Source organism: Ptychodera flava, chromosome 20, assembly GCF_041260155.1.
Source record: "Ptychodera flava strain L36383 chromosome 20, AS_Pfla_20210202, whole genome shotgun sequence".
In the NCBI taxonomy this organism is placed as follows: domain Eukaryota; kingdom Metazoa; phylum Hemichordata; class Enteropneusta; family Ptychoderidae; genus Ptychodera; species Ptychodera flava.
In genome coordinates, this window is record NC_091947.1 from 5,555,812 (window position 1) to 5,583,052 (window position 27,241).

At 35.8% G+C, this 27,241-nt stretch overlaps 1 protein-coding gene across 4 annotated transcripts in view; it reads left to right on the plus strand.

The window, feature by feature from the left end:
* Positions 1–27,036, plus strand: part of LOC139119833 (palmitoyltransferase ZDHHC16-like) — a 63,306-nt gene extending 36,270 nt beyond the window's left edge. For 3 of the 4 annotated variants that reach the window (XM_070683746.1, XM_070683747.1, XM_070683749.1), the window contains 2 exons: positions 388–458; positions 23,497–27,036. In XM_070683746.1, coding sequence (XP_070539847.1) covers positions 388–458; positions 23,497–23,605 — 180 coding nt within the window. In that variant the 3' untranslated portion in view covers positions 23,606–27,036. Of the gene's footprint in view, positions 1–387; positions 459–14,542; positions 14,915–23,496 lie in introns of those variants that run through there. The other variant, XM_070683748.1, reaches the window with a different exon arrangement.
* The last annotated feature ends 205 nt before the right edge of the window (positions 27,037–27,241 follow it).

Here is a 27,241-nt window from a genome sequence, read left to right on the forward strand (position 1 = left end):
ATACCAAAAATGTTATGAATGAGAATTCAAAGCCAAGGTATACAAGAGAAGCATAGGTAATAGAGACCCGTGTACCAGATAAAATTTGTCAAAATTTCTGTCAGCAGCACCAAATGTTACAAGTGCGTTAGTACATTTACTTGACACACCTAGAATTACAATCAGTGCAAATAATTGATTAATACACACTGGTTTTAGCATACACAAAGCAATGTCAAATTTCTAATTCCATTCAAGTTTGTGTATACCTATCAGGTACATTTGTCATGTTTATACAATCTACAGTTGCAGTTTAGTTGAATTTAAAGTATCGTAGCAGCTGCATGATATAATACATTCCTAATTTTATCTTTAGCTTCCTTTTCTCACTTCCATCTTTTATTTCAGGTATATAAAAATCCATACAACTTTGGTCCTCTCGAAAATTGGAGGAAATTTTTAGGATTAAACCATAGAAGGTAAGTGTTTTGCATTCTTTACTGTAATAAACCACATGATACATTTCAGAAAATTTTGTACATCTCAAATGTAATAATAGATGTGACCTGCAGCTGCAAAGAGTGAATACATTAAGTCATATAACAAGATTAGAGTAATGAAATACATAAGATAATTAGATAAGTAATAAATAAATATCATTCAAATAGAATTTCACCTATCTTCTCCATTTTATTGAAAAATTACCATTTCCTGCGGTATTGTTATACATTCATATAACAACAATATTTTGATAGTAATCCTTCTTGAAGATAATTATCTTGTAAAATACATGGCCAGTTGCCCTATATCTCCATGGTTACTATTGAAATCTTTCTATAGTCATTCTTTAACTGATATCTCTCCAACATGTTATGTATCATAACACTCTTCAATCTATTATCCATCATGGCCATGTACTAGTTGCTAGACATGTATCAAGTAATCTTAGTGTAGTCCTTTTCCAAACGTGAGTCATATCAGGTCAGAGTACCTTTGATGTTAGTGATATTGGTCCAGATTACCGCCCATGTTCTGTACAGAACAATATGGGTGACATTTATGTGCATTCAGACGACACTGTGAATCAGCAGTCTTTTAATTCACTACAGAGGTTGTTGAAAGTCAGCAATTCACAAAAATTGTGAACTGATGGTTCATGCTGTCATACAACTCAAGTAGATATGAAAATATGTAGCAACATTTCAGGCTGTGTATGAGATACATGTAGTGTGGAAAGGGCAATATGTAAAGCAGCATACCGGGTAGTTAGGGTCAGTTTTCATGGTGCATTGCATGTGATAGCAAAACATACACCTTGTCATCAAACTGGCTTTTACTTGATCATTGGTTGACAGTTTCATGCGTGCAGCTATTAATATCCCTCGTTTATTTTTATGGAGATAAGTTTTTAGTAGTGCAATTTCCTTTTATGTGGAAAGTGTTAAAAATAAGCTACGCTAGTAAATCATATGTTATAGGATTTCATATTGGCTATTTATAATCAGACTAGATACTTTGTCAAATTGGATACCACACATCACTGATTAGGCCTAATCATCCACTAGGATGATCCTTTCATCAGTCCAGGTTACGTCCATATAGAGGATATTACGATTTACCACTCAGCAGACCTGCCGTTGCTACCTCATGAATAATTAACCATGCAAACGTAGGCTCGTAGTTTGCAACGAGTTCGGAACTTTTCGGCTAGATTTCACCCGTTATTTTTAGCACTCGGTAGTTTTTAGATGTACCCATTACACAAAATGTTCAGTACGGTCGAGATGGTAACACAAGTAGGTAGTACATCGAAAATTACTTCTTTGGATGGTTTTCCTAGGCTAGTACCGCTCCTAGAAATCAGGATTTTGACCCTTGTAACTTTACAGTAAGTTATTTGTCGCCAATATCGCCCATTTTTTGTCAAATTTTAAGCTTGCCATCCGTAATAAGGAGAATGTTTTAAGCTTTGCAACAATGGGTCAACTGTTCTTGTCACTCATCAGAGCACAATAGAGCACAAATTTTTTTCACCATGCATTTCCTGGTACGACTGACCGAAAGCTGGTAAAGAGAACGAAAAACGTCCAATAAGTCTTTGTCAAACACGGTCAAGGGGAAAGAAACTCAGAAAACTATTCCTGAAGAAATCCTTGTAATTTTTGACACGGTAAAACGTCCCAAATCTACTCAGGCTGAGACGCCTCCGGGTAGCCAACCGTTTCATTGCATCGATGGATCTGTGAGGTCAGTCACGATCTCAGCATAACATTTCTTAACTTTCTCAACTTAACCTTTAACCCTCGTTACATATACAGTACGTGATTGGTTCTTGCCTTAGCCTCATTTCACATACAGTATGCCATTGGCTCTTCGCAACTATCCTTTATATGGACATTACCCATTACCCGGACTGTTCATTGACACATGGCAGCCATGAATGCCAGTTTGAGCTCTTCTGTGAAGGTTATCAACTGAATGACTGATTGGTAGTGTCTGTTGTCTGACTACGGTATACTTTTCAGTATGGGGAACTACTTCTCACTAACTGCTGGTCCATTTTCTTTTGTGTTTTCTAAGGGAAGCCCACATTAAGATTTACATAAAATTTATATATGTTAATTTTGAGGACTTTTTCTTCAAAACTCTTCATCACTTTAACCTGTTGTCCAATTGCTTTTAAGATTTTTATTGATAAGTCAATATGGGTGATGTTATTTAGCTTTAGTGAAATGTTCATGGCATTTCCATTTTATATTTTTGAAAAAAATTTTCTTCATTGTAGTCCGTATGCAATCTGCATAATGCCAGAATGCCATCACCCATAGATGAAGATATTTGAAAAAACCATTCAGTAACGTGTTCTTAAACTTAGTATGATGCTCACTCGGGAAAATATCTCCAGATGATTTTTAGCTTCTCATCTATTTAGAGACAGAGAAGGTATTCGAGTTGAAAACAGTGTGAAAGCAACTTCCGTCTGTCAAAATTTCTTTTTTATTTGAGGAATCATTTTTAATGTAATTTTTAAGGATTATAGTTAAACTTTATATTTAAACTTTTCCCCAAACATTGTTATTTGATTGCAATGTTAGGCACTTGTAATCTCTTTGTTGAAGTAGAGTCAGCATTGTTCATTTTGATGCAATTCATGTCTTTTTATCATAATATTGAAATAAATATTTTTATTCATAATTAGTTCATTTTTCACACACTGCTAAAAAATGTTTGTGCCACAATCTATCATTATGATGATATTTTTATTGACTTTTTATAGTCGCGCCAGCGGCTTACTGACTACGCATGCGCTTATTCATAATATACTATGCGAGTAACCGGAAGTGTACCCTTCTTTCTTGGGCGCTGCCATGTTTTTTTTTTGAGTACTCGTAAATAAACAAATATGAAACAATTACTATTATATAACATGCCTTTTATAAAATGTACCTCTTTATTAGCCAGTAAATGTTACTATGCACCTTGTCGCTGATACAAAATATACATATTTGTCCATAACTCAGGAACCACAAGTGGTACACCCTTCATATATGGTATGATGGCACAGCTTATGACGCCACATATTGTACCTCATTAATTATGTGCATATCTAATTTTGAGCAAGCCAATAGAGCTAGAGGTCTGATTTTTGGTATGTAGGGATAACTTAGCAATAAAATTTTTTGACAAAATGTTACGTGACCTTGGTGACCTTTGACCTCAAATATACATATTTGTCCATAACTCAGTAACCACAAGTGCTACACCCTTCATGTATGGTATGATGGGACACTTTATGATGCCACATATTGTACATCATTAATTATGTGCATATCTAATTTTGAGCGAGCCAATAGAGCTAGAGGTCTGATTTTTGGTATATAGGGATAACTTAGCACTACAATTTTTTTGACAAAATGTCATGTGACCTTGGTGACCTTTGACCTCAAATATACATATTTGTCCATAACTCAGTAACCACAAGTGCTACACCCTTCATATATGGTATGATGGGACAGCTTATGACACCACATATTGTACCTCATTAGTTATGTGCATATCTAATTTTGAGCGAGTCAATAGAGCTAGAGGTCTGATTTTTTGTATATAGGGATAACTTAGCAATAAAATTATTGTGACAAAATGTCACATGACCTCGATGACCTTTGACCTCAAATATACATATTTGTCCATAACTCAGTAACCACAAGTGGTACACCCTTCATATATGGTATGATGGAAGACCTTATGATGCTTCATACTGTACCTCATTAATTATGCATATATCTAATTCTGAGCAACCCATAGAGCTGGATGTCTGTCATACATATGCACATAGGTTTGATCTGTGATAGGATCCAATAAGGCCGCCATGTGGCCATTTTATTACGATTCTTTCATGTCCTGAACTACAGCTCAGACATGTATCAAGCAAATTTATTCAAAAGTATTTGTATCACAGACCTAATGAAGAGGCCTCTATCCTCTCTGAGGACCTGTAATCAAAGTACCCATTAACAAGTGGGGACTGTGTCATCAACGATGACTTGTTATCTCGGTTTCTATCCCAGAAGTATTTTACTGCAATTCTGTCATCCTGTACAAAAACCTAGGGAACCTATCGACATCATTTACTTTTGAGCATTGTACAAATAAACCCCATGCAGTTCACTCGGAACGCAATGCAAGCTACTCTTGCAAGATTATATGTGCTACTGCTTTTTCAGAAAGTAAGATGTTCACAGCTGCAAAAGCTCCACCAGCTGGTGAAATTAACATAACAATGATTGGTGTCAGGAAATTGCTTGCTAATTTAAATGCCGACAAAGCTGCAGGCCCTGACAATATCAAACCATTTGTTCTAAAACAACTCGCTAATGAAATTGCACCGATCCTCGCCATAATTTTTCAGAGGTTGTATGTTAGCGGCGACCTACCTGACGACTGGCAACTGGTGACTCCAGTATGCAAAAAAGGCCAGAAATACAATGCTGAAAACTATAGACACATCCCATTGACGTGTGTATGCTGTAAACTGATAGAACACATAGTAACGAAACATATTATGACTCATGTTGAAACACATATTATTATTTACCCGTTGTAACATGGATTCAGACAGAATCACTCTTGCGAAACCCAGCAACTTGAACTTGTACATGGTCAGTCAACATGTAACATGGTAAACAAACAGATATCGTCATTATGGACTTTATCGTCATTATGGACTTTACCAAAGCTTTTGACTGAGTTAGGTATTGCTTGCTGATACACAAGTTACACCATTACGGTATTAGGGTAAAACTCTAAAGTGGATACAGTCGTGTGGTACATCAAAGCCAGAAGGTGAATGCTCCAGTGCTTAACTGTCAAGTCTGGAGTTCCACAAGGGTCTGTACTGGGCCTGTCTTTGTTCTTATTCTACATCATTGACGTCCACGAAACTTTTCAATCTACAGTTCATTTGTTTGCAGATGACACAATTGCCTATCCTACTATTACATCAGAGTCAGATTGTCAAAATCTTCAGTTTGATCTTGATCGTCTAGCTATCTGGGCAGAGAAGTGGCTGATGTCCTTTCACCCTGATAAGTGATCACTTTCCGTTACTAGAAAACAAACCACTTATGTACGACTACAAGCGAGATGGTAAAGTATTCAGGCATAAAACATCAGAAAAATATCTGGGATGTATTTTGATATCTGAACTTGGCATGGTCATATAAACTGCATTTGTAACAAAGCTAATAGAACTCTTGGTTTCCTTCACAGAAACCTCCACATTAGCTCTCTCTCAATAAAAGAAAAAGCATACAAAGCTCTTGTTAGACCATCCGTACATTGGAATACGCACCCACTGTTTGGGAATGTACAGGCAGATTGATGTCATTAATGTTGAAAACGTGCAAAGACGAGCAGCTCGAAATGTCTTTAATAGGTAACATACCTAATCCAATGTTATCCAATGTTTACGACGTGTTGAAAAAATTAGATTGGAAAATGTTAGAACAGCATAGAAAAGAGGCAAGGTAGCTATTCTTTATAAAAATTAGTACACAATTGGTAGCACTCGACACTTATAAATTTCTGACATTTCCAAATAGATTTACTAGACACATGCACTGTAAATCATATCAGGTTCCCAGGTTTAAGACAGATTACAGGAAAGGATCTTTTTTCCCGTGAACTATTAAAGGGACAAAGTCGGCCATTTTTCATGAATTTTGTTTGATGCAAGATACTTCTTATATTGCTTGACATGTTGAAAGATACTGAATAAATGGGTGACCATGCATATATTCGCCCCAGTTTTAGACAAATGAAACCATCGCGAAAATGAATTAATGGCCATGACCATTAATTCATTTTTACAATGGTTTTGTGTATTGTGTCTAAAACCGGGGTCAAATATATGCATTGTTACCCATTCATTCAGTATCTTTCAACATGTCAAGCAATATAAGAAGTATCTTGCATCAAACAAAATTCATGAAAAAATGGCCGTCTTTGTCCCTTTAAGGACTGGAATAATTTACCTCCAGACACTGTGACAGCTGAAACACTTGACATCTTCAGAGCCACTTTGAATCTTTAACACTTTGTAAAGTTTAGTTGTGCACAACTCGCATAATCTTCAGTTTGACGAAGTTGGCTAGGATAGGAAGAAGAAGAAAAAGATAGCACCCTCTACATTCAGTTGACTTTAAAAACTGTCCTCCACTACTTGCAAGATTGAAGATACCTGCCTCAATTTCTATCCTGGGACTATTTCACTACCGCCATTGTCATCTACAACAAACTTGACTTTGCCAAAGTCCACCACATTCTGTACACTTTGAACATAAGTAATCATGAAAGAGTGTGTGATAGTGCCCTCTGCAGCCATTTGTGTATTTTCCATGTTCTGATCCCATTTGTTTATTAGAACACAAGTCACTTTCAGCATATGTCACCATTTCTATTCAAAGAAAAAAGAGAAACAGATTCTTTCGCCTATTTGCCACTTCTGGACCTGGAAACTGTATTTACAATCACGTTCGAACACTTTTACTGTTGCACATTGACAAATTTATATTTGGCGGGGACTGTGTCATTAACAGTGACTTGTTTCATGAATATTAAATTCAGGTCTGGTCACCAATCACAGCTTCAATGCAGTGGACCAGGTACAAGTAGAGCCTGAAATTTACGGTAGATTTTATTGACCAACATCATGAAAGATAGAAAAACTAGCAAGGATTTTTGTTTAATCAGAATCTGATACTACCTTGATTTTTAGCTCATATTTGGTTTTGTATATAAATACCAAAAAGAGCTTATATGATGAGTCGGTGGCGTCTGTATGTCTGTATATTTGTGGGTATGTATGTGCGGATGTATGTCCGTTACACACAAAGGCTCCCATACCGCCAGAGCTACCATCTCAGTATTTGGTGTACAGGTAGATGCAGGGGTTGAGATGTGAATTTGTTCAAATGAACACATCAGTGTCAAAAATGTGCAAATGAGGTAAGAAAAAGTGAAATCCTGCAAATGTGCAGGAGTGATGGCATGCCAGTAAGAAACAGGCCAACTCCACTGATCTTGAGTCATTTCCTATCATTGTTTATGAACTGTTACATATTAACAGACCTGCTGAAACCATAGACAGTAGAGGGGGGGGGGGGGAAGACCGTCTATACTCAAACTAAGAGGGGCTTGTTTCTGCTATGCATGTTGCTAAAGTTGACCTCCAGTACCTAAAGTTTCAGACCTTAATTACTTTTGTCATTCTTTTTTGTGGTTTAAATATTTCTTGTTGTTTTTCTGGTTGTACTGTGCAGAAATCATTGTCATAACATCAACGTAGAATTTTCCTCCACTGAACAGATAGAAACAACATTTATTGTTGATCATTGGTAAGCCATACTGGTATATACCAATTCTGATCAAATTTGAGCGACACCGTATAATTGCGGTATTTTTCAGCGAATTACAATTGAAAAAACAGCTGCAGCAGCCATTGCAGTCACTAGGTTTGTTCACAACATGTAAAATATACAGGATGTACCACATCACGAACAAAAATGTGCATTTTTAGCCGGTTTCCATCCTTAATGTGTAAAATCAAACATTTCAATGTTATATAGATCTTCATTTTTCTGAGGTTTGAAAATTGTAGTGGGTTATTACAGTTTCTTATTGAAGGAAATTAAATGCACCAGTCCAAAAGAAATTGCCACTTGTTGAGATTTTTTGTTCAAAAAGTTCTTGGTATGTGAATTGGATTGAATAGAAAGTCTATGGAACTTCAAGGGCCACAACAAAAAATGAAGATGTGCTGTGATATTATGGCACTGACTAGTTGCAATTTGCAACTTCTGGTTTGAATGGCTACTTGTTGGAGTGATCAAGGATAGATATCCATGGAGGTTTTTGTATGGCCGACCGTGTTGATTTACCAAAAGATAGGTCATTGGTCTGGAGGAAGAAAAAATGACCAAGTTTGTTGCCAGAACAGGGTGAGGCCTGTGCTTACTTATCAACCCATAATGCATTGGGGCTTCCAGAATCTATAAAGTGCACGCAACTTTGCTGCTGTCTTGTTGGTGATGTGTCACATTGTCGGCAATATAACTTTTGAATTTCTCCTCTTGTATTGAATAAATCTTGTAAGCTATATTATGATATTGATATTATTACTGACTCTGATCAACAAAGGGAAGTTGTAAAGATAGTTAGATGGTGATAATTTTTATATTCGAGTCAATGGAGGCTTCTTTGTGTCGTGAGAGACTATTAAGTACAGTAGATTGGATGTCAATGACTGTTTAGTTTACCAGCAGACATGTCATCTGTGTCCAGGAATTAACATATGGGCCCACGCTCTGTATACCGGGTATGTTTGTGTGTTTGAGAATGGTCACAAAATGTTATGCTACCTTTCGTAATCACTGCTGTTAATGTATTTTTGCCAAAACACCTTGTGTATTTCCTCTCAAGTGTTTTAAATAACGTCAGGTCTTTAACAGTATTTTTTATTGTTTTAAATATGGGCATTTATGATTATGATTCAAGATTTCTATGAAGCTGTAGACATTAATTAAAACGGTCATGGTATGGTAGAAGTGAGGTGTGGCTTTTGAACATGTTGGCGTTTGGTGCCCACTCCACATTCTAAAGAAAATACATACTTCGGGCCTTGTACACTAACACAGAGAAATATATGGTTATCATTCGATTGTCAGTTTCTATAAGCTGTATCATGTAGAACGTTAGATAAATTGTTAATCTTTTTGAAATATTTAGAGAAGGGTTCTTTCTTTTATGGCTTGTAGACAATAATGCAAATTTACTGAAATTCAAATAGTTTAACTTACAAGAGCTATATTGAAACGATAAAATTCCCTGACTTTTGCTGTGCTTACAGTATTTACCGAAATTCTGTCATGCACAGTACCATATGTGTCTCACATCATGGCAGTAATTTCTTGAAGGCATTACACCGGGAAAACATTTCAGTCAGACTTTAATGTTTACTTTTGGCTAATCTAATACATTTTGTAGACGTCTTGCTTGGAGCCATGTCGGCTAATTATGCCTTCTCTAGGCAACATGTGTTCACCCAACCTGCAATTCCTGGCGTATGACTCCAGGCTATCCCACGGGGCTATGTATCTGAGTGCTTAGTTGAACTTGTTAACCCTCACGCTGACTTGTAACAAATATCCAGTCATGCAAACAGTGGGTTACTATTAATAATTCTAATGCCAATTACAGATGACATACTGTGGCTTGTACATGCCTCTACTGTAGGTTACTTCATTAAATTGCTCATATATTTGATACTGACTCCTCTGTTTGTGTCAATTTGATTAATTGATCCAGGACCAGTGCTTCACAAATGTTGGACAAATTTCTTGTGTTCACAATTTAAGTACCAAGGAGCAACATCACATCAAAACATTGTGTCAGCTGCATTAGAGTTCAATATTTGTTGCTGTAAATTTTCCATGATATCATGAGTAGGCAACATGTTTGTTTTATTTTTCATGCTTTAATCACCAACTTGGAGAATTCAATCATTAGAGACCATTCAAGACATATTTAAAGTTTTATCCAAACTTCCAGAGCAATGTCACATCACTTTATCCAAATATCCATGAATTTGTACATTTTTCTAATTATGAACTATAGAACATGCTGCTAGGGAAATATTTGTTCAGTAGATTACTCATTTTTATCCATTTCTGTCATAACTTCAGTCTGCTCAGGCTGTTTGCTAACTTAAATACAAAGGTAATTTGAACCTGTAGTGCATGTTGTAATCAGATCTTGTCGGAATATCAATTTTATGGCATTAATTTGATCAAGAGCCACCAAGTGGCTAGATATAGAAATCCCCTTGTTCAACCTCAATTTTGTGCAGGAATTGGCAAGGTCACCATTGATTACCAATGTTCAGTAGTACTTGTAAAAATCAACAAGATTTGTCTGATCTAGTAGAGGAATGCAATGTTTGTAAATTACCAATGAAGATCAGCTATTTTGTAGGATTCGCAGATATTTATGTTGCTCTACAATCAAATTGAAGAAAGTTCCCCTGCTAGTTGTAACCAGCCATGAGTGCTCTGCTTGATATATAATACAAGACTCTTTAATGAATCAACACTTGTAGTTTAAGTTTGAGAATTCAAAGTTACATATGTACTGGTATGTATTACACTGTATCAGATTTAATATACCACAGTACTAAACTCAAAAAGCTTAAAATTTTATTTTGTTTTTAAAACTTATTTACAAATTGTGTCATATTTTAGTTTGTTCTGACATCTGTACGAATAGTTTTGATTAAATGTTCAACGTACAAAGTTTTCTTTCTACTTGAGAACTTTCTGAACAGAGATCTGTCAACCCTACAATGTCACAGAGATTTTCAAACCCTATGATGTCACAGAGATTTTCAAACCCTATGATGTCACAGAGATTTTCAAACCCTACAATGTCACAGAGATTTTCAAACCCTATGATGTCACAGAGATTTTCAAACCCTACAATGTCACAGAGATTTTCAAACCCTATGATGTCACAGAGATTCCAGAGATCCATTGCACATCATGGTACCCAGACATGAATAGTAGATAAATTAGCGTGTGACTTTTCAGCTTTCAGATGGAAAATTACTTTGATTCCTACTTCATTAATGGAATGGGTTTTGAAAAAGTTTGCTGTTTCCATAGATATCCTTACAAATTAGTTTCATGTGTGAAGTACTTCAACATAAATATGGGTTGATTTCTTCTACAATGTGAATATTCCTGTTTAATACATGCATTGATTCAGAGAGTGCCATCTTCGTGTGAGGTAGTCTTTAGTCCCATATCAGTTTTGGGATACAAATTTTAATCAACAGTCAAAAGTATATTCATTGTCTGGTATATTCCGTGTGACCTGTGACCTCAAATGGTGGGCGTTGTTTATTGCCACTCTTGACAGTAGCATCACCATGGATCGTTCATGCAGAGAAAAGAGCCTGCAGGTATTGCGTCAAATGAATTAGGCCTCCCCGGGAACATACATCAGCCGAAACCTTCAGCCAAACAGGATTGTTTGATCAAATATTTATACCATCTGGTTAATATCAACAATGAAATTCCCAGAAATCATCCGTGGTAATTAATTATAAATATTCACATAACCTGATGAATAGCATCTGGGGTAAAAGTTGCCCTGTCATGGGACTAAATGTGATATCAATCAGAAATGCTTATTCACCTATGTAAAGCCCATCATATGGAGTATTGTTTCCAACACATTGATCACCCCTCTGAGAGAATGTACATTTACATTGAAAAAATACACTGCATTCGCACTTGACTATAACTAGACGGTGCGGCGCTAGGATCAAGCAACCGACTGTAAAGGGGACGTGCTTTCTTTTAACCTTTCAGCTTTGAACCAATCCAGCTACCTTGTCGGTAAATGGTTTTCTAATTAAAGATATTACTCAACCGTCACAGCTTCAAAGCTTTATTAATGTCTACTTCAAGTAGAGTCTCAAAGATCCAACACCCAACCCCAACAAATTAAATTTCAGGAGTTTATAATCCCTGTTTGGCTTAATCATTATCTGGGCAATTCATTCTGTCATGAATTAAACATCATTGTTATTTTGTTCTTCAAAAGATGGGCGGACTAGTCAAGTTTCTAAATTATTGAAAGTTTTGTTATTAAAGCCTTGAACATTCATGAAGACATTTTTGCTGACTGACTTTCATTGCAAAGAGAGTTTTTCATTAGTATAAATATTACATGCAACTTTAATATTAAACATAGATTTTTCTCTCTGTATGCAGTTTCCATCTTTGAATGTAGATTCATGCTGAGATAATAAAATCTATCTGTGACTGACCAGGGAGTCAGCAATGAATATAAGTTATGGTTGAATTCTATTTATAGGATATAAAATACTTAGTAGGGAGTCTAGTTGTATTTCAATCTCCTCTGTTATTCAGTCTTTCTTAACTACCATATGTATTCATGAGTTCCGTGTCCCTATCTGTAGCTTTAAATATCATTTTTCATCCAAAGTATAAATACTTATGAGTAGGATATACCGGTAGACCTATTCCCACTATGTGAAGGTAGATTGAAACGGTCCCATTGAATGTTTATTTAAAGTGATAGATGTATTTTTTGACGCAAACTGTAAAAATGTTATGTGCTAACTGTCAACAAAACTTCTAAAAAACTGACAAGTGAGAATTGTGAAGAGGTGAAAAGAAGGCAGTATGCAGTTGATACTAAAAACACTTTCACCTCATACTATGGTTGGTCTTTCTTGTTCTAAACCTTTTTTATGAAAGGAACTGAGAGAGCTTCCAAATTGAATTTATTTTGTAGTGAGTCCATAGAGTCTTTGAAAACATTTGATAGACTTTGCATGATTCATGTATGTATCTTTTACAATCCCTGTTAATAGAAAAACTGTAATAGTATGCACAAGGTAACATATACCAGTCACCTTTCAGGTTTGGTATCCATTTACATGCATTGATCCATAGCCTTGCTTGTCACTGACATGTTTCAGCTTTCAGTGGCAATTGTAACCCCTGGCCTCGTCTAATGTAGATATGACAAATGTAGGCAGTCTTATTAACTACTGCGTAGCAATTGATCACAACATCTCCTATAAAATGTAGACTCCAAGGTTTGTACTGCTAACTTGCCATATAATTCTGAGCATGTACAAATATTTGCATGAATGTCTGGGAATTGTCGGTGAATTTACACTGCTTATAATTTGAGATGAAAACTTGAAAAGGTGTATAAGGAACTGATTCACAAATTTTTAACCCTTTTGAATTGGCTTTAAATTGCTAGGCTAGGTGTCTTTCTGGGATAAGGACTGACAGTCGCTGAGACAAGAATTTACTCACTTTTGTTTAAGTTATTTATTATCTGCTCTCAAATTAAGCCAGGTTCTTTACACTGGACTACATATTACTTTAGCAAATGTATTCATTGAAGATTTTGCAGTGATCCTGAATTTCCTGTATGAGACAAACCTACCTGCACACTGAATATTACTGAACAGTAGACAGGTAAACATACCACAAGGTCTTCTCTGTTATTGTGATTTTTGTTGTGAGATATTCACTTGCTTTAATATTTATTAATTTGTCATCCATCACACAGTAAATTATTTCATTGATATATTGTATAAGCAGACAGACAAGGGTTTCAATGAAAATTAATGATGAAACAAATAAAAGCAGATGTTCAGCTGTTTGGAATATGTCGTATTTCAATATTTTAGAGGTTGTTGACAGGTTTCTGTCACTCAAGTCTTATTAATCTCTGAGACCAAGGATGAAAAGAGGATATTATTAAAAAAAATCACAAGAGCTGTTATCTCAACATGTGATTTTATTAAGATGGAGGTCATGTTTTGTGGGTATTCATATCTGCCAACAAAATAGCAACTGTCAATCACAAGAGTGTCAGGCTATTACTGAAGAGAGTATGCAGTGTAAATTCAATGTAACACAAACAGTTCAAGTTCATAAACACTGAATGTTTCATCAGTGCTTAATACTACTGACACATACTGTCTTGCTTCATTTTAAATTTTTATGAGTTAAAGTATAATGTTCCTTTGGGACAGATATTCAGACTCTCAAATGTGTTCAATTCTTTTCTGATCTACCACTTGTGAGTACTCATTTTAAAGCTCTTACAGAAAGATACACTTTCACTCTCTTAGTTTTTGAAAATGGAAAATTTATTTTTCCTCAATAGAGTAAACACAGGGATGGCGGCCATTTTGAATTTCAAATATCGTAAAAGGTTTGGTAATTTGTTTCTCTAGTTCCAAACTTTATATGGTGACCCCCAATTTTTATTGTTGATTTGTTAAGAGAATGGTTTTAGGAAAGTTTGAGTAAAAGTTCAAGTCTTTCACTTTTGAGATGCATACTCCCTTAAGTTGTCTCCCAAATAGTTTGTGAGGATGAGATAATGTTGATGTATCATCTCAAAATTGTTACATTCATTTCTTTAAAACTACAATATTGATATCCTGTAGCTGATTGACCTGACCAGAAGTTACAAGGTACCCTTTCAATCTAGGATGAGTTTGAAACCAGAAAAGTACAATCTTGCCATCAACATTACAGCACAAGATTCTTTATAAAGAAGAAAAGTGTAGTTGTTCTCTAGAACAAAACTAATGAAAATTTTTTCAAAAATTAGACAGTTGATATTCCTTTGTAGTTAAATCCTATATTATTATAATAAACACCAATAGAGAGGCAGAGTATCTACCAAGTATCAGTGTTCTCCCCAGAAATTTCTGACACATTGTTGGCCAATTTACATAACAAAAAGATATGTAAATTTTATGCTTATTTAGGTATGAAGATATTGCACAGCCAATTGTAACAATGAAGATGTTGCCAGCAAAGTAACAAAGCAAACAACCAATCATTCCATTGGTAGGCAAAGCATGACTTTCAAAATTAATTAAAAACAAAAAAAAGCTGAACAAGTCAATGATTGTGATATTTTCATTATTGCACAACATGTATTTAGCTCGGTACTCCCAGCTCTGTTTTACATAAACACAAGTATATAATGGCTTTTCGTGCACTGCAACATTGTCAAATCACACATTGAACGGGTACAAAAAGTCATTGTGGTTTGAAATTAATTTAATGCAAGTCTTGACTTGCTGAGGAGTATACTGATATTCACTGTTTTGTCTTTAACTTGAATGTCAAGGTCACAGGGTTATTTTAGTTTTTCTATTAGAAAAAAAAAATAAACCCATTCTTTATACAATTAGTTTGAGAATCAGTGTTCTGAGTACTTGAAATACTCTATCAACTTTTTCTAGAATGTTTGCCTCTGTGATATGTTTGTGATGTTTTGTTAATAACATATTCCATTGTCAAATGAAATGACATTGTCATGTTAGTATTTTTCAAATTTTCTGTTATCATTTCCACTCTTTCTTAACACCAAATCTTTCTGGAAGCAATGTTTGCATTTTGTGAAACATTTCTACAGTTTCCGTAGTATCCTGTTGTCTCCAAATGAGTATGCTCTACAAGTACATTGTTGTGTGACAGTCTAAAAATAAATGCTGAACTATCTGAGTATCAGATCCTTGGATACCACCTGATATGCTGCAAAACATACTTGTATGGTTTTCTATGATGTGACTACCAATTTGATATGCATACAACTGTGATGATAAGAACAACACTACCAGTAATTTATTAAGATGGAGGTCATGTTTTGTGGGTATTCATATCTGCCAACAAAATAGCAACTGTCAATCACAAGAGTGTCAGGCTATTACTGAAGAGAGTATGCAGTGTAAATTCAATGTAACACAAACAGTTCAAGTTCATAAACACTGAATGTTTCATCAGTGCTTAATACTACTGACACATACTGTCTTGCTTCATTTTAAATTTTTATGAGTTAAAGTATAATGTTCCTTTGGGACAGATATTCAGACTCTCAAATGTGTTCAATTCTTTTCTGATCTACCACTTGTGAGTACTCATTTTAAAGCTCTTACAGAAAGATACACTTTCACTCTCTTAGTTTTTGAAAATGGAAAATTTATTTTTTCCTCAATAGAGTAAACAGGGCTGGCGGCCATTTTGAATTTCAAATATCGTAAAAGGTTTGGTAATTTGTTTCTCTAGTTCCAAACTTTATATGGTGACCCCCGAATTTTATTGTTGATTTGTTAAGAGAATGGTGTTAGGAAAGTTTGAGCAAAAGTTCAAGTCTTTCACTTTTGAGATGCATACTCCCTTAAGTTGTCTCCCAAATAGTTTGTGAGGATGAGATAATGTTGATGTATCATCTCAAAATTGTTACATTCATTTCTTTAAAACTACAATATTGATATCCTGTAGCTGATTGACCTGACCTGAAGTTACAAGGTACTCTTTCAATCTAGGATGAGTTTGAAACCAGAACAGTACAATCTTGCCTTCAACATTACAGCACAAGATTCTTTATAAAGAAGAAAAGTGTAGTTGTTCTCTAGAACAAAACTAATGAAAATTTTTTCAAAAATTAGACAGTTGATATTCCTTTGTAGTTAAATCCTATATTATTATAATAAACAACAATAGAGAGGCAGAGTATCTACCAAGGCAAAGCATAACTTTCAAAATTAATTAAAAGCAAAAAAAAGCTGAACAAGTCAATTATTGTGATATTTTCATTATTGCACAACATGTATTTAGCTCGGTACTCTCAGCTCTGTTTTACATAAACACAAGTATATAATGGCTTTTCGTGCACTGCAACATTGTCAAATCACACATTGAACAGGTACAAAAAGTCATTGTGGTTTGAAATTAGTTTAATGCAAGTCTTGACTTGCTGAGGAGTATACTGATATTCACTGTTTTGTCTTTTACTTGAATGTCAAGGTCACAGGGTTATTTTAGTTTTTTTATTAGAAACAAAAAAATTAACCCATTCAAAAAAATAAACCCATTCTTTATACAATTAGTTTGATAATCAGTGTTCTGAGTACTTGAAATACTCTATCAACTTTTTCTAGAATGTTTGCCTCTGTGATATGTTTGTGATGTTTTGTTAATAACATATTCCATTGTCAAATGAAATGACATTGTCATGTTAGTATTTTTCAAATTTTCTGTTATCATTTCCACTCTTTCTTAACACCAAATCTTTCTGGAAGCAATGTTTGCATTTTGTGAAACATTTCTACAGTTTCCGTTGTATCCTGTTGTCTCCAAATGAGTATGCTCTACAAGTACATTGTTGTGTGACAGTCTAAAAATAAATGCTGAACTATCTGAGTATCAGATCCTTGGATACCACCTGATATGCTGCAAAACATACTTGTATGGTTTTCTATGATGTGACTACCAATTTGATATGCATACAACTGTGATGATAAGAATAATACTACCAGTAATTTCCACCAAACTATTTGGTTTTGTTATTTTTGTTGGCAGTATGAAAACATTGTACATATACTGTTATACGATGCCAATAACATACTGCGTTTTAGTTTTACACAAATCATTGTCTGTATCTGGTTTGAGTGTTTTTAAATATTCAGTTTGTGTGGCATGTAATTTTACTGCATCAGATATGAAGTATTCAAAATTATTCACATTTTTGTAGTTTTCAGTTGCAGCATTTACACAAACAAACCATTCACGGTATTTTTTGTGTCACGGGTGTATGGAGGATGTGTGTTCATGTGAGTGTACAGGGGTGTCATTAATAATAGTCCAACCAATCCTTTTGATTTCAATGAACCATGTCAATTAAAATCGCCCAGTGGAAAATGAATAGAGGTACCAGATATTCCTATAAAATTTAAGTTTAGAACATGACATCCACCTTAGAATGATGGAAGAAACATCAAATTCCCATCAGGGATTCATTAATAATACTTTGTGTATGAAGGCATACCAATGACAGAGCCATCAAACATACCCTGACAGCTACATTAGCGTTTGCAGAGTCTGAGGGTCACACACGGAACACAACCATCAAACATAACCTGACAGCCAAATTAGTTTTTACGAAGTCCAAGGGTCATGCAAGGATGATGAACCGGCCAAGAAACTCTGTCAGTTTGCTTCAGCTTATTTAAATATAAATACACACTATGCAAAGTGATTTTTTTACTCTGTGAAAAGTCGGGCCATGGCCTTGTTAAGCAACCATGGTTGAGGAAGTTGTTAAATCACATTTGTGTAAATCAATACAGTGCACACATTCTACTTGGATTATCACATAGAATGCTGACATATACTCCGTAGCTTTTCATCCTTCTTGAAAAGCAGCAACACTAGTGTACGTATTCAGCTATAATATACCATACACAGCATATCTGAAAGATTGATTTACAAAGATAATATAATTTTAATACCTAGTTGCATGCTGATGTGCAGATCACATCTGGTCCAAGAGTCATCATATTTTCTGTGAAAATCTTGTACTTAAAACCTCAGATGTATAATCAATAAACACAAACACACACACAAACACAAACATACACACAGCAAATGCGATGTATGAAGTAAAAATTATAAAAAATCTGTCAGGCATTATGAGCAAGTGTCAAGTTTGAAATAGTTGCAAGTAGTGACAAGGAGTAAAGAGTCAGTGTGTGGTTAGTCTTTGAATTTTAGCTGTGATAAGGAGTATAGAGCCAGTGTGTGGTTAGTCTTTGAATTTTAGCTGTGACAGGGAGTATAGAGCTAGTGTGTGGTTAGTCTTTGAATTTTAGCTGTGACAGGGAGTATAGAGCCAGTGTGTGGTTAGTCTTTGAATTTTAGCTGTGACAGGGAGTATAGAGCCAGTGTATGGTTAGTCTTTTAATTTTAGCTGTGATAAGGAGTATATAGAGCAAGTGTGTGGTTAGTCTTTGAATTTTAGCTGTGACAGGGAGTATAGAGCCAGTGTGTGGTTAGTCTTTGAATTTTAGCTGTGACAGGGAGTATAGAGCCAGTGTGTGGTTAGTCTTTGAATTTTAGCTGTGACAGGGAGTATAGAGCCAGTGTGTGGTTAGTCTTTGAATTTTAAGTGGTGATAAGGAGTATACCGGTAGAGCGTGTGTGTGGTTAGTCTTGAATTTTAGCTGTGACAGGGAGTATAGAACCAGTGTGTGGTTAGTCTTTGAATTTTAGCTGTGATAAGGAGTATACCGGTAGAGCGTGTGTGTGGTTAGTCTTTGAATTTTAGCTGTGACAGGGAGTATAGAGCCAGTGTGTGGTTAGTCTTTGAATTTTAGCTGTGATAAGGAGTATAGAGCCAGTGTGTGGTTAGTCTTTGAATTTTAGCTGTGACAGGGAGTATAGAGCCAGTGTGTGGTTAGTCTTTGAATTTTAGCTGTGATAAGGAGTATAGAGCCAGTGTGTGGTTAGTCTTTGAATTTTAGCTGTGACAGGGAGTATAGAACCAGTGTGTGGTTAGTCTTTGAATTTTAGCTGTGATAAGGAGTATACCGGTAGAGCGTGTGTGTGGTTAGTCTTTGAATTTTAGCTGTGACAGGGAGTATGGAGCCAGTGTGTGGTTAGTCTTTGAATTTTAGCTGTGATAAGGAGTATACTGGTAGAGCATGTGTGTGGTTAGTCTTTGAATTTTAGCTGTGACAGGGAGTATAGAGCCAGTGTGTGGTTAGTCTTTGAATTTTAGCTGTGACAGGGAGTATAGAGCCAGTGTATGGTTAGTCTTTGAATTTTAGCTGTGATAAGGAGTATAGAGCCAGTGTATGGTTAGTCTTTGAATTTTAGCTGTGATAAGGAGTATAGAGCAAGTGTGTGGTTAGTCTTTGAATTTTAGCTGTGATAAGGAGTATAGAGCAAGTGTGTGGTTAGTCTTTGAATTTTAGCTGTGACAGGGAGTATAGAGCCAGTGTGTGGTTAGTCTTTGAATTTTAGCTGTGATAAGGAGTATACCGGTAGAGCGTGTGTGTGTGGTTAGTCTTTGAATTTAAGCTGTGACAGGGAGTATAGAGCCAGTGTGTGGTTAGTCTTTGAATTTTAGCTGTGATAAGGGAGTATACCGGTAGAGCGTGTGTGTGGTTAGTCTTTGAATTTAAGCTGTGACAGGGAGTATAGAGCCAGTGTGTGGTTAGTCTTTGAATTTAAGCTGTGACAGGGAGTATAGAGCCAGTGTATGGTTAGTCTTTGAATTTTAGCTGTGACAGGGAGTATAGAGCCAGTGTATGGTTAGTCTTTTAATTTTAGCTGTGATAAGGAGTATATAGAGCAAGTGTGTGGTTAGTCTTTGAATTTTAGCTGTGACAGGGAGTATAGAGCAAGTGTGTGGTTAGTCTTTGAATTTTAGCTGTGACAGGGAGTATAGAGCCAGTGTGTGGTTAGTCTTTGAATTTTAGCTGTGATAAGGAGTATACCGTAGAGCGTGTGTGTGGTTAGTCTTTGAATTTTAGCTGTGATAAGGAGTATAGAGCCAGTGTGTGGTTAGTCTTTGAATTTTAGCTGTGACAGGGAGTATAGAGCCAGTGTGTGGTTAGTCTTGAATTTTAGCTGTGACAGGGAGTATAGAGCCAGTGTGGTTAGTCTTTGAATTTTAGCTGTGACAAGGAGTATAGAGAGCGTGTGTGTGGTTAGTCTTTGAATTTTAGCTGTGACAAGGAGTATACCGTAGAGCGTGTGTGTGGTTAGTCTTTGAATTTTAGCTGTGACAGGGAGTATAGAGCCAGTGTGTGGTTAGTCTTTGAATTTTAGCTGTGATCAGGAGTATAGAGCGCAGTGTGTGGTTAGTCTTTGAATTTTAGCTGTGACAGGGAGTATAGAGCCAGTGTGTGGTTAGTCTTTGAATTTTAGCTGTGACAGGGAGTATAGAGCCAGTGTATGGTTAGTCTTTGAATTTTAGCTGTGACAGGGAGTATAGAGCCAGTGTATGGTTAGTCTTTTAATTTTAGCTGTGATAAGGAGTATATAGAGCAAGTGTGTGGTTAGTCTTTGAATTTTAGCTGTGACAGGGAGTATAGAGCAAGTGTGTGGTTAGTCTTTGAATTTTACCTGTGAAGGGAGTATAGAGCCAGTGTGTGGTTAGTCTTTGAATTTTAGCTGTGATAAGGAGTATACCGGTAGAGCGTGTGTGTGGTTAGTCTTTGATTTAGCTGTGACAGGGAGTATAGAGCCAGTGTGTGGTTAGTCTTTGAATTTTAGCTGTGATAAGGAGTATACGGTAGAGCGTGTGTGTGGTTAGTCTTTGAATTTAAGCTGTGACAGGGAGTATAGAGCCAGTGTGTGGTTAGTCTTTGAATTTTAGCTGTGACAGGGAGTATAGAGCCAGTGTATGGTTAGTCTTTGAATTTTAGCTGTGACAGGGAGTATAGAGCCAGTGTATGGTTAGTCTTTAATTTTAGCTGTGATAAGGAGTATAGAGCAAGTGTGTGGTTAGTCTTTGAATTTTAGCTGTGATAAGGAGTATAGAGCAAGTGTGTGGTTAGTCTTTGAATTTTACCTGTGACAGGGAGTATAGAGCCAGTGTGTGGTTAGTCTTTGAATTTTAGCTGTGATAAGGAGTATACTGGTAGAGCATGTGTGTGGTTAGTCTTTGAATTTTAGCTGTGACAGGGAGTATAGAGCCAGTGTATGGTTAGTCTTTGAATTTTAGCTGTGACAGGGAGTATAGAGCCAGTGTATGGTTAGTCTTTGAATTTTAGCTGTGATAAGGAGTATACCGGTAGAGCGTTGTGTGGTTAGTCTTTGAATTTTAGCTGTGACAGGAAGTATAGAGCCAGTGTGTGGTTAGTCTTTGAATTTTAGCTGTGACAAGGAGTATACCGGTAGAGCGTGTGTGTGGTTAGTCTTTGAATTTTAGCTGTGATAAGGAGTATAGAGCAAGTGTGTGGTTAGTCTTTGAATTTTAGCTGTGATAAGGAGTATACTGGTAGAGCATGTGTGTGGTTAGTCTTTGAATTTTAGCTGTGACAGGGAGTATAGAGCCAGTGTGTGGTTAGTCTTTGAATTTTAGCTGTGACAGGGAGTATAGAGCCAGTGTGTGGTTAGTCTTTGAATTTTAGCTGTAACAGGGAGTATAGAGCCAGTGTATGGTTAGTCTTTGAATTTTAGCTGTGATAAGGAGTATAGAGCCAGTGTATGGTTAGTCTTTAATTTTAGCTGTGATAAGGAGTAAACCGGTAGAGCGTGTGTGTGGTTAGTCTTTGAATTTTAGCTGTGACAGGGAGTATAGAGCCAGTGTGTGGTTAGTCTTTGAATTTTAGCTGTGACAGGGAGTATAGAGCCAGTGTGTGGTTAGTCTTTTAATTTTAGCTGTGATAAGGAGTAAACCGGTAGAGCGTGTGTGTGGTTAGTCTTTGAATTAAGCTGTGACAGGGAGTATAGAGCCAGTGTGTCGTTAGTCTTTGAATTTTAGCTGTGACAGGAGTATAGAGCCAGTGTATGGTTAGTCTTTGAATTTTAGCTGTGACAGGGAGTATAGAGCCAGTGTATGGTTAGTCTTTTAATTTTAGCTGTGATAAGGAGTATATAGAGCAAGTGTGTGTTAGTCTTTGAATTTTAGCTGTGACAGGGAGTATAGAGCCAGTGTGTGGTTAGTCTTTGAATTTTAGCTGTGATAAGGAGTATACCGGTAGAGCGTGTGTGTGGGTGGTCTTTGAATTTTAGCTGTGACAGGGAGTATAGAGCCAGTGTGTGGTTAGTCCTTTGAATTTTAGCTGTGACAGGGAGTATAGAGTCGATGTGTGGCCAGTCTGGGAATCTTAGCTGTGATAAGGAGTATAGAGCCAGTGTGTGGTTAGTCTTTGAATTTAGCTGTGATAAGGAGTATAGAGCCAGTGTGTGGTTAGTCTTTGAATTTTAGCTGTGATAAGGAGTATAGAGCCAGTGTGTGGTTAGTCTTTGAATTTTAGCTATGACAGGAAGTATAGAGCCAGTGTGTGGTTAGTCTTTGAATTTAGCTGTGACAGGGAGTATAGAGCCAGTGTATGTTAGTCTTTGAATTTTCCAGCTGTGATAAGGAGTATAGAGCCAGTGTGTGGTTAGTCTTTGAATTTTAGCTGTGATAAGGAGTATAGAGCCAGTGTGTGGTTAGTCTTTGAATTTTAGCTGTGATAAGGAGTATAGAGCCAGTGTGTGGTTAGTCTTTGAATTTTAGCTGTGACAGGGAGTATAGAGCCAGTGTGTGGTTAGTCTTTGAATTTTAGCTGTGACAGGGAGTATAGAGTCGGTGTGTGGCCAGTCTGTGAATTTTAGCTGTGACATAATTTTTCAAAACTATGTCTGTAGTAACAATTTGCTAGTATACTGTGTGCTTTAGGAAAATAACAATTAATAAGTTTACTTGTCCATCAAGAAATTAGAGTGAAGGAGACATGGTAAGATAGTGCTACCCAAATAATTGATTTGTTTCTATAAAGCCATGCCTTTAGCATCACAGATTATTTTTTATTACAGTCTGAACATAACAGTGGTTTATATGCACTGTCAAATATTATCCACTCAGACACAATGTTTCTTTTCATTTCAGAAAATTTTGGACTCACATAGCAATGCCTTCAGGACATTGCCCGGAAGGTGATGGACTGAAATGGAACTTCAACTACGACACTAAAGTGAACGGACAATCCAGCGTCTGACCTTCAAACAATTACATCAAAAAGGCATTTTGCCATTCATTCATTATAGAAGTACCGCTGATAGCATTGTATGCGTAGATAGTTATGAACTGTTCTTACATCAACATCAGTTGAATAGGAGAATTTCGGATTTTGTATTTTGATATTTTTTAGAACACAGTAACGATATAAACCTTTATGTAGTTGTTTGCTGCAAAGCTGCTCAGCTCTATGCTGCTTTATGTTTATCTGTTGAAATTGTACATGGTACTGCATGAAATGTCACCCGTACTGAAAAAGTACATGCTATAGTTTCTTGTAACTGCATAGATATCAAGCATGAACATTTTATGTCAGAACAGAGTGTTAAATTAACTGAAGCAAGCTACATGGGTGTCATGCATGTAAATTTGTTCCGGCTCATAAAATTTCAAAAGATTTAGTGATGTGAAAGCTATGTTAGATTGATGTATTCAGTTTTTATTCAAAGTGAAATGGGACTGTGATCTTAAAGAGTTTAATTCATTTCTGAATCTGCAGATACCTTTGTTGCCAAAATGTCTTCTCAATACTATATAGAGCATAGATTTATCAGTTGGATGGGGAATATCTTCTCAGTGTTATGTAGGAGCATCAATTTATCAGCTGGATTGGGAAGTGTATGTATTGCGGCAGCTAAACATGACTTAGGGAACAAGCACATTTAGTGGTGGGGAAAGCAGAAGAGAAAATATTTGGTTTATTTTTGGGCTTGGGATGTCGTGGCCCCCACGTTGTTAGCCAAAATTTTTAGAGCTTCCTTCTGTTGGCGAGATCATAATTGTTCGAGGCCCTCTCCATAATAAAAAATGTAGAGCTGACCTGTGCCAATGTATCCCTATTGACATATAGTGTGTGTACATCTATCTACTTATCTATACACACATACACAAAGCCGGAGCTAATAAAGGTATACACACATATGAAATTAGCCACTATATATTTTTAGTTTTAAACATAAATCTCTTTGAGAATGGCTGTTGAAAGCGTATTTGTGTACTAGAAATTTGATTGTGTGAATTTCACCCAAAAGTGTCATGTCAGTATGGTTGTCTATGGTGAAAAATGTCAAGAATGTTTTACCCAAACAAAACTAGCTATATCTGTGCATTTATATATGTTTGACAATTGATATGAGTGTATTTATGTTTGACAATTGATATGAATGTATTTCACCAGAATATGGTGATTAGGAGTGCATTTTTGCACAAATTTAATTTTGGAATTTCACTGAAAACATTGATTCACTATACATGGCAGTCAATTTGACAAACCATTATTGATTTGTTTTTAATACAAAACTATCTATATCTATGCATATTTTTGATAAGTGATATAAATTTAATTCAAAAAAATATGGTGATTAGAAGTGCTTATGTGTACAAGTACAATATTGAAATTTCACCAAAAAATATTAAGATGTGTTATACATAGGAATCAATGCCCACACTTTGACAGTCTGCATTATAGTGTTCACAAACACAAACTATTTATAATTGCCAGTCATTGAAGCACAGCTCTGTCTTTGAATAATCTCAGAAAGCTGCTTTTAAGAAAGAATTGTTTTCTGCACCATTCAGAGTGATTTATCGGTGTGATTTACATAAAATAAAAAGTTGGAGGCCCTAACATGGTACTCCGGAATTTTCAAGGTCTCCCTTGAACACTCAGGTTTTATGTACATCCAATTTTCTCTTCCATTCCCCACCCCCCAACTCCCCATTAATTGTGCTCATTCCCTTATCAATGTGATAAAATTGGTATGAGAGATGAAATTCAAATTATCAAGTAGAGTGGCCTATTCAAAGAGGTTTCCATCTCTTGTTAAGTTTCCAACATCTCACAGCGTAATTGCTGTGTCAGTGACCGTTGTCTGCATTGATGGTTACGGAACACACACAGTAAAATCTTTGTGGATAGACCTACACAGAAGTCAGGACAAGACATGAAACTAGTTTGAGATAGGCTTGTTAGTGTAGCTTGTGATTCTTGAAAACTGCTTGAAGAAACTAGATGATAGTAGACCTGAATCTGCAAAATGATGCAAGGTTTAATCCAGCCATGAATTTCTAGTGATTGCATGACATGATTAGTTTGATCAAAGAGACATGGGCCACTGATTGTGACTCTAAATTTCATACAATTACACTAGTATAGATATCAAATGGTCAACTCTTTCATCAAGATTCTGTCAACTCTTTTGATGTTTAAATTACGGTTTTCAGCTTTGTTAAGCTTTATCATAATATTCAGTGTAGCCCTCTGATTCTGTAATCAAAGTTGGATGGTGAATTGATCAAGCAAAAGACATTCATGTAGAAACATGCTTGCTATCAAATATCAGTTGCAACTCTGTATCAAAGTGTAATTATAACTGTATTTTCAGCCAATCCAACAGCATCTCTTGTGCATTTTTCAAAAAAAGGCACCTTTGAAAATTTGTGTGAGCCAATCCGTCTTTACATTATTTCCAAGCTGTAGTTATTTTGAAGATGTAATAATTTAATTTGAGCTGATAAGTGTATGCTATACTCAAATAATTAAAGGGAAACCTGTCATAAAAACTATTTTATAACTGGTATTATCTTTTGATAGATCATGAATATTGGATAATTGCTGCACATATATAACAGAGGTTTCACACATTGTATGAATGAATTGAAAGACAAATCATAAAGGCTACTTGTATTGATTACTCAATATTGTCACACTAAAAGTAACAATTTATAAATTGCCATTAATTGATATGCTTATTAACTGCAATAGAAATTACACATCTCAATATGAAAAAAATCTTATTCTAAGTCATTTGAACTCATCAAAAATTACCATTTACTGTTGCCTCCAGCATTAAGAAGGAAATTGATTTGTGTATGCCCGTGACAAATCCATTATAAGCTGTACTTTCCTATAATGTAGTATTTGCAAGGAGAAACTCAATCACCAATGTGTGTATACGTATGCACTGTCCTGTCATACTGCTTCAAATTGTTATCCTGTGTAACTGAGTGAAGATGATGTCTTCCAGATCCTCGTAAATGTGTTTATCAGTATTTTACTTAAAGAGTTGAACTTTTTCACATAACATTCCATTCCATCAAACGTTTTATTGAGTATTTAGATTAGAATTGACTTGAAGAGGAAATGTGTAGTTGAGATTTGACTGTCAGTAATTCAAGATCTGAAGGACATCCAACCTATACAGGTCATCAAGGTCCTTATTACATTTTCTATGCTCATTGACCTCAATGACCCATGACCTAAACTGACCTACTGGTATGTTGTGTGGGTGTGTTTAATCAACCTTTACGCTGGATTATTGTTTTCCCTTTCCTAGATCTCATAGAATGTCCACTTCATCAAAATGGCAGATCTTTGAAAATATGAAATAAATGACTTTGATTTGTTAAACAGCATTTTGCTTTAAGTATCTACATTTAACTTTGAATTGTGCTAGATTCATATGTTAGTAAATAATTGGTTAATGCCAATTATGTAACCGTATCTGAGTTTTCTGAATTAACTTGCTCTGTTTATGATCTACTATAGAAAGAAAAAGTGTACCTGTATTCACAAATTTGTCACAAGAATTTTCTAGCACATGCATCTCTTTAATGA